Source organism: Elaeis guineensis, chromosome 7 (genome assembly GCF_000442705.2).
Source record: "Elaeis guineensis isolate ETL-2024a chromosome 7, EG11, whole genome shotgun sequence".
NCBI classification, from domain to species: Eukaryota; Viridiplantae; Streptophyta; class Magnoliopsida; order Arecales; family Arecaceae; genus Elaeis; species Elaeis guineensis.
Genome location: NC_025999.2, coordinates 75,748,329 through 75,768,398, shown reverse-complemented (window position 1 = coordinate 75,768,398; position 20,070 = coordinate 75,748,329). Strand labels below are relative to the sequence as shown.

At 36.4% G+C, this 20,070-nt stretch overlaps 2 protein-coding genes and 2 non-coding genes across 4 annotated transcripts; 1 reads left to right on the top strand and 3 right to left on the bottom strand.

Annotated features, from left to right (window-relative positions):
• The first annotated feature begins 3,546 nt into the window (after positions 1-3,546).
• On the top strand, positions 3,547-3,996 carry LOC140859241 (uncharacterized). Its single transcript, XM_073260922.1, has 2 exons — positions 3,547-3,790; positions 3,926-3,996. The coding sequence occupies exons 1-2, from the start codon at positions 3,547-3,549 to the stop codon at positions 3,994-3,996; spliced, it is 315 nt and encodes a 104-aa protein (XP_073117023.1).
• Positions 3,997-11,370: 7,374 nt separating this feature from the next.
• Positions 11,371-19,782, bottom strand: LOC105048920 (large ribosomal subunit protein uL22). The gene is made up of 7 exons (XM_010928408.4): positions 19,598-19,782; positions 19,479-19,515; positions 19,071-19,111; positions 12,377-12,607; positions 12,190-12,292; positions 12,051-12,118; positions 11,371-11,660 (listed from the first exon to the last, which is right to left on the bottom strand). The coding sequence occupies exons 1-7, from the start codon at positions 19,598-19,600 to the stop codon at positions 11,595-11,597; spliced, it is 549 nt and encodes a 182-aa protein (XP_010926710.2). The 5' UTR covers positions 19,601-19,782; the 3' UTR covers positions 11,371-11,594.
• On the bottom strand, positions 13,606-13,736 carry LOC114914416 (small nucleolar RNA snoR74). The gene has a single exon (XR_003801466.1). It is a non-coding gene; the product is annotated as a small nucleolar RNA snoR74 (small nucleolar RNA).
• On the bottom strand, positions 14,408-14,541 carry LOC114914417 (small nucleolar RNA snoR74). Its single transcript, XR_003801467.1, has one exon. It is a non-coding gene; the product is annotated as a small nucleolar RNA snoR74 (small nucleolar RNA).
• Positions 19,783-20,070: the final 288 nt, after the last annotated feature.

Sequence of the window (20,070 nt, the reverse complement as noted above, 5' to 3'; positions counted from 1 at the left end):
TATCATTATCGGAGAAGATGCCTCTGGCAGGGCACCATCTTTGGATTTATCTCCACATCCACCCCTATAGTACCTTGCCAGAGTAGATAGAGAGGATGATTCAGTAGTCCAGAATTCTTTGCTCTCCCAGGTTCTTTGTTGCCTTCCTCTTCTACCTACAGGCCATTAGAAACATGGTCCTCTTCCTTATTTCCATTAGTTTTTTTGGGATCTTGGACTCTTGCCTTGGTATTTTGATCATGAAGCCGCAAGGTTGGATCTTCTTGATGTATTGGGGCTCTTAAACTTTTACCTTATTTGAATAAAGGGCCTCTTTGTATCCAATTTAATTTTCAATCCTACCTTAGGGGAACATCAGATGGAGGTGGATGGCCATAGGTGGCATTCCTAATGTTAATTAACATCCGTTATATTGTTATGAAATTTGCGATAGGTTCCAAGCTCTCGCAATAAGCAAACACTTCATAAGTTAATAAATTCCTACCAACAAAGCACCAGGATGTCACCCTCTCAATAAGCTAAAGCTAGAGATGACCCTTCTAACAGTCGCAGAGTCCAAGGCATGAAAACTCAAAATTGCAAATGCTGAGGTGCTATGCCATTTCAGAAGAACCATGGTTGGATGGAGAATTGAAAAACTGGTCTCTCATGATCCTTTGCCGGCGAGCATGAAGTAGAGATCAGCATGAAAGGGAAGAATACTAGAAAGGTATTGTACCCCATGATGATGGGATCCCACAGAAAGCTGGGATAAAATTTTGTCAGAATTTAGGTGACCTATGGTTAAAGGTGGCAATCAGGTCGGGTCAAGTCATAAACGGATTAGATCATAAACGAATCGGATCAGAAAATCATCAATCCAAACCCGATCTGTTTATTAAACGGGTCAAAAATTCAAATCTGAACCCATTCTGTTTATTAAACAGGTAACACGACCCGACCTATTTAACTCATTTATTAAATAGATCAAATCGGTTAATGGATTAAACAGATTAAATCGGTTAAACAGGTTAAACAGATCGGGTTAAATGGGTCAGAAATAGGTTAAATAAGTTTTTAAACAGATCTTAAATGGGTTAAACAGATTAAACAGATCAATTAAATGGGTCAGAAATAGGTTAAACAGGTTAAATAGATTATCTGACTCAACCCGATCTGAATATTAAACGGATTAAATGGGTTAAATGGGTCAGATATCTAAAACCTAAATCCGATCCACTTATTAAACGGGTTGACTCGTTTATGACCCAAACTCATTTAATCTAAACCCAAACCTATTTATGGTGGGTCGAACACGGGTCGGATTGGTGGGTCGAGTCATATTTTGCCAGCCCTACCTATGATGAACCAAATAGTGGAACACTGCTTCTTGCCAGGAACCTCAGAGAACTCCAGCTTTGGACAACTTATTATATTGTTGTACATGACTTCTTTCATGGAGATGAAGGTTGATATGCTATCACATTGGCCCTAGATGAAGATTAAACCAGCATCATCCATCTTCTTTTTGTTCCTCTAACCTACCCTGCAAATATGAGAGGAGCAGAAAAATTTCTTGTAGAAAGCACTTCAAACCATTTTGTTTATCTCTTCTAGTGGCCAACCTCCCCACAACGAAAGCACACTCTAGGTTTAAATCCCCAAGCTCTTGATCGGGAGGGCGCTTGATGCCTTCTCGGGGCTTGCTCCACAGGGAGGCGAGCTCTATTTTCAGAAGTAGAGGAAGAGAGCCCAGAGTTGATGTTGAATTAATGAATCTTTCCCTGGTAGTTGGAATTGGTTGAGTCATTAAAGAGATTCCTCCAAGATCTTTTCAATACACTTGGCTGACTAGCTGCGGGATTAGGATAGACCACCTATCCACCCTAAAGAGATGCAGCAGATTTAGCAGGTCACTAGCTCAAAAGTCCTCACCTTGTTCCTCATGAACCAACATGATGGAGGTTGTTTGGGCCATCAGCTGGTTGATTCAAACATCATGTACTTACCGCTTATCCATTCTCGATATCCAACTGTGATCCCTATTCACTATAATGAAAAAGATTTATAATAGTAATCTAAACAATGATAAAAAATATAAAAAATTATTAATAAAATCTATACCAATGATTAGTAAACCGCAGCAACAAGTGGTGTTGCTAAAAGCTATTGCCATAGTTTTGGCGAGCATTGGTATGAATAAGTCCATGCTAATGATTTGGAGTCATTTTATAGTGATGATATTGTAACCATCAATATAACTTATTAAAGTGATTATAACCATCGCTATAAATATAATTAAAATTAAATATTTTTTAAAATATTATTATATTTATAATCAACTATTCTTTCTAAATTAATATTAAATATTTTTATAATAAAATATTATCATCTTATATTTAATTAAATTTATAACTTTAATTCATCATCTATATAAAAAATCAAACTTAAGATCTATTGGATAGTTACATATTACTTAGCCACCATAATAACATTAACTTTTGATATAGAGTTATAATTTATTATACTTACTCAAAATATATTCATATTATAAAGAATACTTACTTCAAAAATATTATGATATGTTAATTTTAATAATTAAGTATTTTCATAAAAGTAAAATCAATCCTCTTTTTTTTGAAAGAAAATAAAAAAATGAATTGTTCCATGTTATTCTTTATAATATTTTGAAAACCTTATTATTAAAAATATTTTTAAAACATAAATAATTTTAATATATTTCTATAATCATAAATCTTTTTCTTAAGTTCTTTAAAAGTATATAACTCATGATTTTTCTTATTAATACTGTAAGAAAAAATGGTATTTAATATATAATATTTGAAGATTTTATGTTATATATTTTATATCAGTAATTCATAAATTTTTTATACATTTTTAATGCAAATTAGGTTGGATCAGATCCAAATTCTTTGTTAAATTTTTTTTCATACACGGTAGTATTGTTATTCTGAGGTTGGCTATCTCCAAATATTGGTAATATGATAATATAGAAATCCATTGAAAGGGTCGGTAAACTTTCCTTAGATAATTTTTTGAGAACTTGCAAAAAACAAAGATGTCCTGTATAGTTACATGGTCCAAATTCGACATGAAAGATTCCAACGATTTGAGACCTACCTAAAATGGAAAGCAATTCAAGAATTGCCAACTCGGGCGATTTATTTAGATCCTTATTAATCTATTGCCTTAATTAAGATCGAACCATAGCAACCTATACAATAACAAATCCAAATCTTTACAAAATAATCGAATTATATGAAATTAAATCAGCAATACTGCAACGAATATTCTTATTTAATATAGCATGCCGCTATATATTTAGACTCGTGCATCGTAGTGATTTGGTTGATAAGTCAGATTATACGTACTAGGATCCCTTAAGGAAAATTACCATATTTACGTAAAAAATTCATAAATATCCGCAAGATTCATCTCCCAACCTCCACCAAGAAATCCCTTATAAATAGGGCCATCCAAAATTGCTTTTTACCCAGAGTTAAGCTTCATCCTGCTAATTTCTTATAAGACTAGTACGTAGTCGTCATGGAGTGTAAGCGTGTGAAGGCAATCCTCGGAATAGCTGCTATTCTAGTCTTGCTTGCCGGGCTAAGCTCGGCATCAGAATGCTACGATGATTGTTATGCCAAATGCAGATCTGAGGATAATCCACCTTGGTTGTGTAAATACAAGTGCCGTTTGGATTGTATCATTCATCCTTCTGCTGCTAAGGTTGACTCAGGTTGTAGCTTTGCATGTGCCAAGTCCTCCTGTGGCCAACTTGATCCAGGTGAGATCAAAATTATACCATCTCTGCTATCCTCCCTTGGGTGGTATATCGATCCTATTATGAGCCACTTGTTCGTTAAGGATGGATTTTATCAGATCTATCTCTCTAATATTTATCTTTGATCCTTGATGACAGAGGGTAATGATGTGAGGTCCTGCTTGTCTACATGCTCAAAGAGCTGCACCAAAGTGAGGAAGTCTCTGTGATGGAGGCCTGCATCCAGGAGAGATCTAAAGAATAAGCTCCTGGCTTTAAATTGTAATAGAATAAGAATGCCCTCCTAGTTTGGATGATGTATAAAAGAATATTTGGAAGCTAAATAATGCAGATCTCTCCTCTCCTTTATGAATGCGTCAAGTGTTTCTAAACTCTATTATGCAGCTTGTTTGCGTCTGTGTGATCTCTCTCCACTTAACCAGAGACAGAAATGAGTTTCATGCCGAAGTACGTACTTTAAAAAGAAATACATTATTTGCTACTCCGGTTGCTTCAGCTATGATTATTTTATTTCATATTCTTTTTTTTTTTTCCTTTTCTATTGATTTTTTTTTAAATAATAGAAACAGGGAGGGCTTTGAGCGCTTCTCCATTTTTTTTTTCGGAAGAAAGAGATTTTTTTTTTTTTAAAGGAAGAAATAGAATAAAGAGACTCAAATCCAAATAAGATAATTAATTACAAGATGATGTGGCGTCATGGTTTACTGGGAAGAAGGGAGACGTGGAGTATTATGGAGAACTCAGTTGGGCGGTGGTTTAGGATAATTATAATAATTAATTATTGGAAGCATTTGGCTTCGAGTAGTCGATTTACTTGAAAATATTTTGAATTGGAAATTAGAGTTAATCATATGATGTAGCTTAAAGATGGGGATGACTCGTAATTCATTAGATGATAAAAATTTGTCTTTAGATGAGATCATGTGGGCTATATTTGATGGCGACATATTATAACTATTAAATGACATGGTATAAATTTGGTAATGACATAAGCCTCATGATCAGTCTCTTGAACAAAACTGTCTCCATAACTTTCTCTTCGAGCCTGGCTTATTGGTGGTGCAGCATCATTGCTTGAGCACTTTCTCTAAACGTTTGAATGACAACATTAATTTATGATGATTTAGGGTACGTTCTTTTGTTCTATGTCTGGAAACCATAAGAACAAAAGCAGCTCTCTACTTCTCTTTCATTGTTAGACAACGGTTGCCTATCAAATGGTCCAGAGGGTTATTAGCCTAGACGATGAAGTTTTATGATCCTTTTTTTTTTTTGTCATTACTCCCACATAGAAGAGACTTTAGCTTTTATAAATTTTTAATATAGTACGAAGAATCTTTTTAACAGGGTTAAAAAATACTTGATGATAATTGCAGTTTTTCTCCACGGTCAACTCGGAGGGGCCATGCATCTTATTGGGGTCCAAAAGATTAAAATGGATAACATAAGAGTTAGGTAGGATGATCAGATGCTGCAACGCTCATATAAATATTATCAATATGATATATATTGGCTCTGCTAATGATAGTGTCCATGAAAATTTTTAGAATATATATATATATATATATTGGATGTAAAAGAGAAGCAAAATTTGCCATCGGGGATATATTGAATCAGGACTATTTACAGAGTAGTGAACAGGGCAAGGTAAAATAGGGTGGGAGCAGATTTCCAAGTGAATATAATTTAATCTATTACGGTCGACTCAAAAAAGCCTCTAAGGTGCTAAAACCAATGGATCTTTTCTTACCCGGTGCTTCATTCAAATTGGGCGATGGATGACAGATTGCTTTCTGATTTAACAAGTGGTATACTAACAAATCTCTCAAGAAATCTTTCCTTCCGTCTTCTTCTATACTTTGAAACCGGACATCTCGGCAACAGAATTCTTAGCCTGTACCATCCAAATAACTCTGTTCAAAGATAACATGGCACCGAGAAGTGAGGAGGAAGTGGCAATTCTATTATCGGTCATTATACATATAAATTTATCTTCAGAAGAAGACAAGATTGAATGGTGTTGGTGCCCCAAAAGCATTTATAATGTCAGCGATGCATATCTCTTCTTCACCTATAGGGGAGTTATTCCAGCATTTGCCCGGCTGAACTGGAAGCTTCCACCACCGAAGGAAATTAAAGTCTTTAATTGGCCAACTTATAACAACAGACTACTTACAGCTGACAATCTCGTCAAAAGGAATTTTTCTTCTCCTGTTCATTATCCCATGTGTGGGGAAGAAGAAGAGACAGCACAGCATCTGTTCTTAAACTATACTTTTGCTAGAAGACATTGGAGCTCGTTCTCTGAAAAAATGAATTTGCTTTAGTTATCGACGTCATTCGATCTGCTATAGGGACCATGGCAACTCAAAACTTTTAAAGACTTACTCAACCTCGATATGGAATAGCTTCCTCTCTTCAGTCCGTTGGTGCATCTGGAAATAAAAGAAACCAATGTATTTTCAATTTTGAAGCCAAGAATATTCTCTTGCTAAAGCAACAATGCATTGATCAAACAAGAAGATGGACCCCTTCAGATACTCCCAGGAAGCTGCCTCAGTTGCATAGCCTCTTGAAAAAGCTGGGTGAAGGCAGGACCTAAAAGGATAGGCCTTACCCCCTTAACTAGCAGATAGAGGTGGCCAACGGGCTGCGTCAGCCCAAAGCTGGCCGGGCCGGCCGGGCCCGGCCTAGTAATGAATAGTAATGGGCCGGGTTGGGTTTGGGGTTTGCAGCCCAGGCCCGAGACCAGCATGAGCCCGATAAGGATAAGGCCCAGCCCGGCCCGACATGATGGGCCTCCCATGGCGGGCCGAGCCGGGCACGATTAGAGTCGTTACGGGTTTATCCAGGCCCGTAACAGTAACATAACGGGCAAATTTTCTTTGTTTAGATTTTAAACGGTAAAATTTCATGAAAACATCATTTTTACTCTCTCCAACCGCGGCAATATTTGAGGATAGAGAGGCCATTTGATAATTTATATAATTTTTTGATAAAAAAAATTTTCAAAAAACTAATATATTTCCACAACATATTGCAGTGGATAGTCCAACGGCAACAGCAATCGGGTAGTAGTTCATCTTCATCATCTCTGTCGTCAGAATTAAACTTCTACCTCACCAATGACATCACCGCTGTTCTCAATCCCAATCGACTGAATAATTTTGATGTACCGCAATGATGAAAATTATAACAAAATATATTTTTGGTGCTTGCTACTATGGCACGCGCATCCTGGCAATGCCAAAATCTACTATCACTTTAAAGTTTGCATTCAGCGTCGGTAGATAAGTTTTAGACGAGAAGAGAAGTAGAATGAATAAAGAATCTATAAAGATGTGTATCTGCTTCAAGGATTGGTTAGATGTGAAGAACCGACTCCAAGACATTGATGGACATCTAACAAGTTCCGAAAATTATACGAACACAACCACCACCAATGAATCCATAATCTCTATTATCGAGACAAGATTTCAACAATTATAATTTATAAACATATCAAATTTTATTTTTTAATATGAATAAAAATTATGATATATTTTTTTAATTATTTTTTTTTAAATCTTTGCATTCTCTGTAATTTGAACAATAAGCAATTTAATTATCAATAAAATTTTTAAGATATTTTTTCATAATTTTTTTTATATGTATATTTCAATAACAAACTTTTTTTTTTTTCAATTTGTTTCAAAACCAAAAACTAAAAAATTAAACATTAATCTTAAAAATTAAAAATTTTATTTTTTAAAATTTAATATTAAGTAAAAAACTGAAAATGGGCCGGACGGGCTTAGCACGGCCCAAGCTTGCATGGGCCTAAACGGCCCGAGCCATAGTTTGGGCCGGGCCTGAAAGGGTATTTTACTGAACGGGCCGGTCCCGGCGCAGCCCGTTTACTTCTGGCCTTCCCGTGCCCGGACCTGGCCCCGTTGGCCATGTCTGCCTGTGCGTTCTCTGTCTCCCATGTTTTTCAGGAAGGTAACCAACCGGCGGACGCCCTTGCTTCCTCTCTTGTGGATGCCACCTTCTCCTCTGTTTCATTTCTTCCCTCTTCCTCTCGGTTACTGGTGTTTGCTGACATGACTGGCATCCGGTTTCCTATCCAAGAGTTCATTTCACAACAACTTGCTGTTCCACCCTCCTCCAAGGTCATCTATACTTACGAAGTCTTTGGCTCCCTTTCAAGTCCAATCCGAACCAGTCTTCTGAATCGAAGAAGACATCTTTACTCTTGGAGAAGGTGAAAAGTCAAGAAGAGATATGGAATTTGTTTGAATATCCGTTCTAAAGAATCTAGTGCATTCACAATCGGACTCTAAGCCCTTCACTCGTTTGTCCAGGGGATCACTTGCTTGTAGAAAACTCAAGAGAGAGTCGCATAGCTTTGACCCCTTCTTTTAACCACAGCACAGATGTTCACCTTCATAGTTATTTTGAATGTGTCAGTGGGTGGGAAAACAGGAGAATATATGTATTTGATAATGCTTAGCTTATAATTCCAAATTTATATGCTATCTATCAAAAATTTCTTATTTTTCAACAAATGCAATCAAGATTAGTAGGGAGAGCATTGGACGGTGATTGGTTTGGCACGATATAAATCCATACCTATGTCATTCCAAGAAATAACATTGCAAGAGCCAGGAAGGAAGAGGAGCAGAAGGAGAGAGACGGGAGCGAGGGGGAGAGGAATAGGAAGGGCTTGAAAGCCCCCTACTGCATCTCAAAATAGAGGATGCTTTTTTTTTTTATTTTTTTGTAAATCTCAAAATGAAATTAGCAAATAGTTTGCCGGGTCTCCCTTGGGTAAAGTTGGTAAGCTAATTGTTGGTTTTAGAAATTCTTTGTGTACCACGGACGGTGTAGAAAATTCGACGTGGAATACATCATCTTGTCTGATAGATCCACATAGTCATCACTTTCTAATGCGTATTCAATATCTGTAGGTCGATTTTTTTATTTAAAAATTTTATATAATAAAAATGCTCATATTTTTTAGAAAAAATTATGATATTCTCTGATGTAATATAGTTCAGTATGTCATAATATGGTCTTGGATATTATAATATGAGAGAGATATTTTTTTTCAATCATTTTTCAAAACGCATTTAATGCCAATAGATCGATTTTTTTGTTTGAAAATTCTGAAGAACGAAAATATTTTTATGTCCACTGGAGGTCAATTGCGCGCCGAAATTGGACTAACATCCTGGGCAACCCCAGAAATCCCAGCCCACGAATGATAATGATAATAATATCTAAACACGGTCTATAGCCAAATAGGTAGTCCTCCCCACTCGGCTTTTTTGGAGATTGGATTTGGAGTGGGCCAGGTGAAGAGCGTGGGCGGGAGTAAAGAGGAAGGAAGCCAACGAGGTAGAGAAATTATTGCATGAACCAGGGGACGCTGGGAACCGGATTGGCCGACGAGGCAGGCCCACTTGGGCTTCGGAACCGGATTGGCCATGGTGATGCGGGGCCAGGCTGGCATCTGCATCGACCTTTGCAGGTTTACCCGCTTGGGATCTGCGGCGATGGGGCCCACTGGGTTTCTTTGTCGGCTTCCAAACCCCACCGATTCCTCCCCCAACTGCGAACGTGGGGGGGACGTCGTTTACATCGGAAGTGGGCCCCAGATACGGACACGTATCAGGCGTATACCTGTTGCGTTGGTCAACCGGCCAATGGACATGAAGTCTCGCGCATGCTTAAGGCTGCAAATGGGTTAAATTGTCTCATCATTCAATCCGATTGATCTGATTCGATTTATTTAAATTCAATCTAATATATTTTAAAAAATTCATAAAACTGTTATTATTATTATTATTATTATTATTATTGTTATTATTATTATTATTATTATTATTATTATTATTATTATTATTATTATTATTATTTTGGAACATTGTTCTTATAAATACTTGCTTCACTTAAATCTAGAGAAAAGAAAAGGAAAAGAAAAACCATTCTCTTCTGTTTTTTTTGGATATTTTATGAAATTGGAACATGATTTTTTGGAAGGAAAATCAAAATTAAAGGACAAATGCGGTATTCTTGCGCTGCATTTGTTGTTTTTTTTTTTTTTTTGCTCTTGCTTTCCATTCAACAGGAATGAATAGAGGTTGGGACAGGTGGTGAGTTAAGTTTTTCTTTTTTTCCATTGATTTTCTTATACGTGCATGCCTCTGTATAATCTGAAGTAGAAAAAGATCTCTTCTATTTTTGAGGGAAGAAAATAGTTTCTTCTTTCTACTGTATGTTTGATGCTTGATTTTTTTTTTTTTTTTTTTGTTAGATGGAATACCATTCTTTTGGTGTAGCTTCAGGTGCGGAAGCCCGAAGGCGAAAAAAAATAAAAAGGTAACAGAACGAGAAAAGATGCTGGAGGTAGAAACTTCTGATAGTTGAAATTTCGTTCGACTAGATTTTCCCTTTGTTTTTTTTTTTTTTTTTCTGTTTTGATGAGATGTCAAGGTTCTGGTGTCGATCTAGTAGTAAAAGCCCGGAAGGGAAAAAAAATGGAAAAGGTGGAGAAAAACCCAATGGAGGTATAAGGTTTGAAATCCTCAAAACTATGGTGCAAATCTGAGAGTAGAAACTAACAAGGGGGAAGGGGCAAAAAGAAAAAATAAAAAGGGCAAAAGGTTTTGACGGGAGGTTTGGAAAGGGAGATGACCTATGATTTTTTGTTGGAAGATGGGGCTCGCACCGTGGTTAGCGGAGCGAAGGTGGGATGGATGGCAGGAGGAAGGGGAGGGTGGGTTGAGTCGAGGGGCGGGAGACTGAAATGGGCGTCGGTTGAGCAAAGAAAATGCTCTTTGAAAATACATTTAAGATGGAAATAAAGTTCATAAAAAATTCGATTTTCTGTTCAGGCTGGACCAGGTCTAGGTTGAGTTGGGTTTTTTTTTTTTTTTTTTTATTGACCCAGATTAAACTTAGAAATTATACAGATCAGTTTAGACCATCTCGGGTTAAAAATGCAAAATTCAGACAAAATCCCAATGTAGCCCCCTCTTCAACCCGCCTACAACCCTCCAAAAATGGATCACGGATCTGGTCACAATTCACACGGTTGCCCTTTTACCGTGATGTATTCGCATCAACCGTCAAATACCTTACCACAAAGGAATCATTGGATAACCAACCCACCATCGAAATACCCCAATCCTATCCACAATTTCTATTAGTAAAACATCCACAATCAAACCACTGCATCGACAAGGTTTTACATTCCAATAACCCTCTCTGCTAAAAAATAGGATCAGAATGGGATTTAAGTTGCGAAACCCATCCACAAGGAAGAGAAAAAAAATAAAAATAAAAATAAATAAATAAGAGAGAGAGTGTGAAAGAGAAATAGAGGATATCCTTCCAAATAAAATGAATCGATTTAGTTGTTGGAACGAGATAGAACAGCCAAATATTCTATTTCATGAAGAAATTAGAATACCTTAATCCCATAAAATTTAAAACCTTGACACCGACAATAACAATGAGGATTACTCCAGTGAAACAACGATTCTAATCTCAGCATAGGAAGATTCAATGATCGCGAGTCAGAAACTGACGTGACATTCTGGACAGTACCTACCAACTGGATTTATCCTTTCAGACTTTTGATAGAGGTAACATCCTTACAAAAATCTCCAACGAAAAACAGAAATAACAAATAGTGCAAGTAAATTAACCGAAAATATGTTCCGAAACATGTCAAAACAACCTGCATCACGCGAACTAAATCCAAAGTGGACCACAACCGAGTCCAAAATATCTGCGACTCGAAAACTACTTATGTTACTATTCAAGAAGAGGTCCCAGTGCGCAGAGCCACTTTCTTAGGCTTCCTGGGGGCAATCTGGGTCTCGGGCTGCAACATAGAATGGAAATTCAATCAGAGTCTGACAAACATTGAAAACCAAGTTGATCACATTCAAGGTGACGAAAAACAAAATAACTGCCAAGCACTTCTCTAATGTTTTTGGGTTGTCCATAATGCAATGAATCTTAATTCATCAACTATTTTTAATTTAAATTCTGAGAACTAAAGGAAATGCATCCATGGATAATTTAATAGACCTGCCCATTCGGTGAAAGACATCAAAAGAAAGTCTGAAATGCATTAGATGAATTTATATTGGGAAATGAAAGATGAATTAATTAATCACAAACCAAAAAGAAAACATGAACATAACATAAATTGAGTCATGCAGATCTTTTCAACATAATATACTTTTACACATTAAGTCAACATACTTACCTCCTTTTTGACAGCCTCTTCCTTCTCTGCCAAGATCAGCTCGATGTGACATGGAGAGGACATATAAGCTGCCATAATACATGAATAATTAGTTTTAGAAAAGCTACACAGGTTAATTCAGATCAGGAAAGGAACACACGGTTAATCCGTCCATGAGCACGGTAGGTCCGGCGCCTCTGCTTTTGGGCTTGGTTCACCTGGATGTGAGATATGAAAAGAGAATCGACATCCAAACCTTTTACCTGAAAAACCAAGGCAGCCAGACGCATTTAAGAGACAGCATGGTACTCATTAATCAATCAAAAGAAGTATTCATAGGCCCTTACTTCAGCATTGCTTTCAGCATTTTTAAGTAGATCCAAAATGAATCTGCAAGATTTCACAGGCCAACGCCCCTGTCCATTTGCATGGCGGCTTTTAGCCTGGGCTGTACGCCCTACACCTCCACAAAACCTCCGGAAGGGAATTGCCTGCTTGTGAGCAATCACATCTTCAAGGTACCTCTTAGCCTTGGCCAAAGGCAGCTTCCTAATTGCATGAGCTGTCTCACGGGTATTCTGTTAATGATGACACAACATCTGAGCATGACATTCAACATACTCAAAATTCTACATAAATTGAATAGACAATAATAAAGGACAAATCTGAGAAAGATATATACCAACAAGTTGATAGATATTCATGGTTACCGATGGTTTATGCATCGGTACAGAAACACATGAATTTTAGAACATTTTGGCACATTTGTCCATAGACAAAGGATCTACCTAAGGTATAACAGGTGCATCCCCAATTTAAATGTAAAGATCCTACAGCCAAAACTTCATGAATGCTGACCAAAAATAGTATGATACAACTTCCTGACACTAAAAGAGACCACCAAAAAATATTATGAAAAAATTGCTACGCATAAATATAAGCTAGCTAGATGAGAATCCACATAACCAACACAGAATATCATATAAAAAGCATACACATTAACCTACAAACTAAATTGAAGAAATGATCAGTCATATATAAGGGAATTTTGGGTGTAATAAAATAATAGTTAAGACCTTTGGAAACCGTCATTTCCGTAAAAAGAAATACTTAATGAAGGGCACATGGCATACTGATTTAGAGGATGCTACAAAAGAAACAATTCAAATGGAACCACGATGTTCATGGCGAAAATAACCCTGCTGCTGGTGTTCGAACTAGTCATTAATGGTCGGCAACATTCATACTCTTTTTTCGATGTGCGTTGCAAGCACTTTCATTTTTAGCATTTGTACAGAGCAGTGGCAGCCACTGTATCTTAGCGGACATAGTGCAGGCATATCCTAAAAAAATATTGGAATGATTGTTGGACCATTAAAACCATGGGTTCCATCAACAACATCGGCGCAAAACTTCCCACAACATTTGTGCACAGCATATTGACCCATAAAACAAGGCAGTCTGCCAGAATTCTTGAAACTCCCAACTTCAAAAGCAATATTTGATCCAATGTTCCCGTACAACCAGCAAAAAAAACTTACGACAGTCTGAATAGCAACATCTAAATTGAAAATTATTATGTTTCATTGTTTACTGAACCTTTTGTCATAGACAAAGTCTACAAAGGTTCACCCAATAACAATGCACGTGATTTTCCTAAAGTTTACGAGAGGCCTGTCTATAAGGAAAACAGGTCCCTGCTTTTATCTTTAGGTTATAGAAGTCAAACTTAATGAACATTAATTATACTCATCTCATAATAATCAACCAAATTTACTGATTTCATAGATAAAGAAGCATGGCCTTCCCACTTAGTGTAATAAAAAGCAACAGGAAATAGTGCATGTTACGCTGGAAATATTGGTAAATTGACAAACGCAAAATTTGTTAGTAAATTCTTAATTGCTTGCCTTGCACATATTCCCATGCCTACTGATGTATGAAAATGCATAATAATGTATCCATGACTTTAGGTATGCAGGAGAAAGTCAATTAACATACAAATGATCAGCAATAATGAATACAATATCATGCTGACAAACAATTTTACTGAGATGAACGGACTTTTTTATCATTGAAATACTAATTTTAATGAAGAGAAGTCATTGCTGAAGGTGGAGTAAAAAAGATTTAGAAAGAAATGATTCAGAAAGCAAATATAGTCAGGCTTAACTTACGATCATAAAACATCACACCATCAAATGAATTACAGGTTGAAGATGTAATCCAAGGGAATTCATGTAATGGTAACACCATGGAACCATGTATAATGTGTATCAACGACATGTTGAATGTAGCCAGATCACTACATGCAAAAACAAATAACACTACACAAACAGAAAAAACAGCTATCAGAATAATTGTGCAAAGATTACTGTCAATGTTCCATTGTTTACCGAACCTTTTGTCACAAACAAAGTCTACAAAGGTTCACCCAATAAACAATGTACATCATCTCCCTAAAGTTTACAGGAGGCCAATTATATATGAAGGAAATAGACCCTGCTTTTTTTTTTTTTAGGTAACACAAGCCTAGCCTCTGTTGTTAGAATCTTACGAGTCGCGAGTTGACTCGTACGATTCGTGATGATTCACAGCATAGCCGAACCGAACCAGAATGGTGAATCGGAAAATAAGAAGAATCGCACTTGAATCGCAAGTCCGTTAGCTGAATCGTGCGACTCGAAGGATCGTCTGATACCGTCAAGTCGGAAAAGATAAATTCCGATGGTGATTATTTGCTGTTTTTGGAAGCCGAAGAGCCAGAGAATCAAAATAGAAGTCAGATTTTGGCAAAATCTGCTTTCAAAATTGGTTCGCACAAGCAAATCAAAGAGATTTCTCACCTTTGAACTTCTATTCGACTGTTTCTCCGTCTTCTCTGGCTGCTTCAAGCCTTCGAAGACTACGACGAGAAGAGAAAGAGGTCACATGGGGAAGAGGAAGCCTCGAAGCCTTGAAGCATCCCCGCAAGTTCGCCGTAGGTCCGATAGGTTCCTTTTTCCCATTGCTTTCTTATTTCTCTTCCCCGATCTCTCTATTTCTCTTCTCGAAAGCTTTTTTTTTTTGATCAAACCGAAGACTTCTTCTTCCCCGATCTCTCTGTTTCTCCCCCAAAAACCCAAAGCTTTTTTTTTAATATCGGAACAAAGCCTACTTCCCAATCCCTCTATTTCTCCCTTGTTTCTCTTCCCCGAAGCCGCCCGAATCCCTCTGTTTCTCTTCCCCAAAGCCACCTGCGAACCCCTCTGTTTCCCTTCCCCGATGCCACCTGTGAACCCCTTTTTTTTTCCGATCGAACCGAAGCTCTCTATAAGCTGTGGTCCCTCTTTTTTTTTTTTTTAGGCGGACCTTCTCTCGAAGCTTCGAAGCCGAGAGGGGCAACTGGAGAAGTGTGGTCCCATTCCGATCCCGTTGCCACCAATAGCCACTTAAACCCTCACCAAAAAATAAATAAATAAATAAAAACAGCAATAACAGTAAGATTAAGTCTTTTTTTTAGCAATTTTTTTTAACAATTTTTATTATTTTAATAGGGATTGACTGTTACAGTGGAATTGTGTATTATTATTTTATTGAGCAATGGCACTTAGAAAAAAAAATCAAAAGTTGTGGATCCCACTTGGAATCATTGTAAAAAATTTGATGATGACAAAGGAGGCGATGGAAATTGATTACATCTTGTATGCAATTATTATAACAAGAGTTTTTGGAGAGGAATGAATAGAATGAAAAATCATCTTGCGGGTACATATAACAATGTTTCTCCTTGTACTCAAGTTCCTGAAGAAATTCAGAATTCTTTTGAAAATTTGAAGGGGGAGAAAGAAATAGAGAAAAATTTTGGTGATGATGTTGAGTGCTTTGAAGTAGATGAGCCAAATGCAAAAATAAGGGAACCATGGATTCATTTATGATGAAAGGAAGGAGAAATGTATGTAAACAACGGACAATGAATGAAATGGTAAAAAAAAGAGAACCAATGGTTAAAGATATTTGTAGATTTCTATATGGACATGCATTGGCATTCAATTTAATCAAAAGCCCTTTATTTGCTCAAATGATGAAATCTGTTGGGGAGTATGGGAAAGAATTGAAACTCCCTTCTTATCACGAAGCTAGAGTTACTTTCTTGAAGAAAAAGGTAGAAAGTGTTAATAAATGTTTGATAAAATATAAAAATGAGTGAAAAAAATGGGATGTTCAATCATGTCCAATGGTCGGACTGGTGGAAAAAGTCAGTCTATTACTAATTTTCTTGTGAATAGTCCAAGTGGGACGATATTCCTCAAATCATTGGATACCTCTGATGTTAGTAAAGATTCGAATAAGTTGTTTGAATTGCTTGACAGCTTAGTAGAAGAGATTAGAGAGAAAAATGTAGTTCAAGTGGTGACAGATAGTGCCTCTGCTTATGTTGGCACGGGTAGACTCTTAGAAGAAAAGAAAAAGCATCTTTTTTGATCTCCATGTGCAACCCATTGTTTAGATTTAATACTTAGTGACATTAGAAACATTTCAATTTTTTTTAATACACTTGGCAAGGTAAGACAAATTACAGTTTATATTTACCGCCATACTTGGGTTCTTAGTTTGTTTAAAAAAAATTCTAAGAACAAAAAATTAACAAGACTGACAGTTACTAGATTTACAACATCCTATCTCACTTTGAGAAGCATACTAAATAGGAAGATTGCTTTAAGGACTATGTTTGCTTCAGAAAAATGGACAAAGAGCACTTATGCATGCAAATTTGAGGCTAGAAAAATTCAAAAAATTATATTGAGTGATAACAGATTTTGAAAAGCTATAAAATATTGTTTGAAGTGTCATTCCTTTGGTAAAAGTATTGAAACTTGTTGATGGAGATGCAAAACCGGCTATGGGTTATATTTATGAAGCAATGGATAAAGCAAAGGAACAAATTGACAAAAATTTCAACAATGTTAAAAAGAGATATGATCCGATTTGGGAGATAATTGACACTCATTGGGATTTGCAACTCCATAGACCACTTCATACGGCAGCATATTATCTTAATCCCAAGTAAGTCACACTTTTTTTAATTTATATTATTCCATTAATAAATTTTATTGCTTTAAATTTAAATTTATTTTTTGATTCTTGACCTTTAGGTTTCAATATGATCCTAATTTTAATACTGATGCTGAAATAAAAATTGAATTATTCAAGACAATTGAGAAAATGTATCCAGATGTTGAGACAAGAGTCATCATTAATTCACAACTTGAAAAATTTAAGAAGGCCGAAGGTTTATTTGAGATGGACATGGAGGTATCAACAAGAAATAAAAAACCACCGGATAATTATAATTTTAATTTTATGAATTCATTTTTACTTGTCTAATTTAAATTTATTTTATCTTATGTTATTTGTCTAGCTCTATGGTGGGAGAGTTTTGAAGAATAGTGCAAAGAACTTCAAAGACTAGCAATTCGAGTACTAAGCCTTACTTGTAGTGCCATCGGATGTGAAAAAATTGAAGCACATATGAACATATTCATTTCAAAAAAGAAACCGTTTGGAGCAACCAATGTTAAATGCTTTGATGTTTGTCAAGTATAATATTCAACTTGAGATGAGACAAAAAAAAAAAACAAGAAAAGGGGGAGACATATGATCCGATATACTTAGATGATGAGTGGATAACTGAACAAGAAGAGCCATGCTTACCGGATAATGTGTGTTGGTTGGATGTAAATGAATGTTTTAATGTTGATGAGGGACCTAATAACAAGAAAAAAAAAGATATGCAAATTATTTTCTAATTCTTTTTTTAGTTCTTAATCTTTTAAACAATTGCATTATTTTCTTATTTGGCTTTGTTGGTTCTTAAAATATTTTTGTAGGACCAAAAAACTTAAATGTTGATAGTAAAGATGAAGGGAAAGAAAAGGTTGTTGAGGAAGATATTGAAGTGATAGAAGAAGATGAAGGTAATGAGAAGAAAAGGAAGAAGAAGAGAATCAAGAGATGATTATGCTTGAAGATGATGATGATGACGACGACGGCGGTGGCGATGACGACATTAGCCTTGAGAATGATTATGATGACTAAAGATTCTATTTAATTTTTTGAGTGAATAGTGAATTAGTAATACTTCATGTTTACTTTTAATTTATATTTTGGACTTAGTATTTTAAACTTACCTATACTTTTTGAGTGTTCATTGATTAATAGATTGGTATACATTTTGATTGTGCTTTTTATTACTGAATCTTACGATTCGAGTCACGATTCGAGTCGCGATTCGAGTTAAGACACGGGCGATTCACGAGTCGAATCCCAATTTGACAACTTTGAGCCTAGCTTACTGTGCATCAGTTTCTGCTCATCTAAGGGTAACAAAATGCATCACAAAATCAGACAAACATATTATTTGGTGGGTGCATTCATACATATCAAGTTGGAAACAGTTAGCATCTCAGTACAACATTTTCATCAATGAATGTTACAATAAAATCAAGGTACCGTTACACAAGGGAATATTTAACATGGTATTCTTGGGTATCAAAAGGTCAAAAAGTTGACATGAAATTCTTTTCTTGATTCCATGTTCCTAAGAAAGGTGCGTGATCTATCACAAAATTTGGTCAGGCGAACTGCAACAGACACAGACCCACAAATAAAGAAAGACACGAAGACAAAATGAACCAAAAACACGGATAAACAAGGGCAACATGCTCTTTGATGCAGCCCATGACCTCGGCAACTCCAAAAAATAGAACGGAAAGGAAGAACCACAAAGAGAACATTATCCGATGCAATCAAGTGCAAAATCATGTCTTCTCAAGATATCTACTAACCTGGCCAAATTTGACTCAAAATCTGTGAACTATTCAAAGAATAAATAAGCAAACTAATAGAAAAGTCAGTAAAGCTCCAGCAATCATACAGACAAACAGGTGTACATGAACCAGACCATCAATAGTAACATATTGAAATCAACCAAGACATTGAACTGCAGTGAGTATAAACATCCAAGCACTTAAAACTATAAAGTTATAAACCGCAACGCACCTTGAAGTGAACCCTCAAGTCCCGGCCCATCGCCTTGGCGGCTGAGAAAAAAGAGCCACAAGTTAGAGATCAAACAGCGAATAATCACAATACCATCTCATCCAAAACATCAGATGTTCACAACAAAAAGATGAAAACAAAATTGACGTGAAGAAGAATAACTAATCAAAATGTTCAAAAATAGAACTTCAATAAGCCAGGTTTATCAAAATAATCAAGACATGTGTAAGTCAACAAGCTTTTGTCAAAAGAATTTCGCAAAACTAAACACAAAAAAAAAAAAAAAACAGCATTCGGAGTTATGAGAAGACCAGATCGAAGGACATCAGGTGAACAAACCAAAACTAAAATTTTACGCATGCACCAAATCGGGATAAAGATGGGGCTAAAGAGATCGAGAAAGATTACACTTGGTAGGGTTGTCGGGTTCTTTCGAATACTTCACCTGATTACAAGAAAAACATCAACATAACAAAGGATTAGGGCATCAAAAGAAGCAAAAGAGAGAGAGATTGAAAGGATTCTACCATGGCTGCAGAAGGATCGGGGGAAGGACTGGTCTCCGCTTCCCTTTTCTCTTTGCTCTCGCTCTGCGGCAGAGGAGAGAACAGTTTAAGATGAGGCGGCTTTATATAGAAGTGAAACCCTAACCCTAAAAACTCTTTAAACCCTAGCCAACCTGTTGCATCGCCTTCTGTGACGCTAGGGTTGCAACGCCTTAAGGATTTGCAACTTTGTTGGTTTAGATGGGCGCTCGCAATTAAGATGGCCGGGTTGGGAGGCTGGTCGCCAACAACGCTGGACCTAAGCGAACCCGAACGATAGTTTGGGTTGGACTCGGGTAACACTGGACCCGGTTAGAATGCTTATCCTTTGAAGCCTGTTCTTTTCTCATGGAAAAGTTGGTTAATTTTCTCATTAACCAATTTATTCATATTTAAGATTGTTCATTTGATTTTAACCAATCCGGTCCGATTTGAATCCACTCGATTTGAAAATC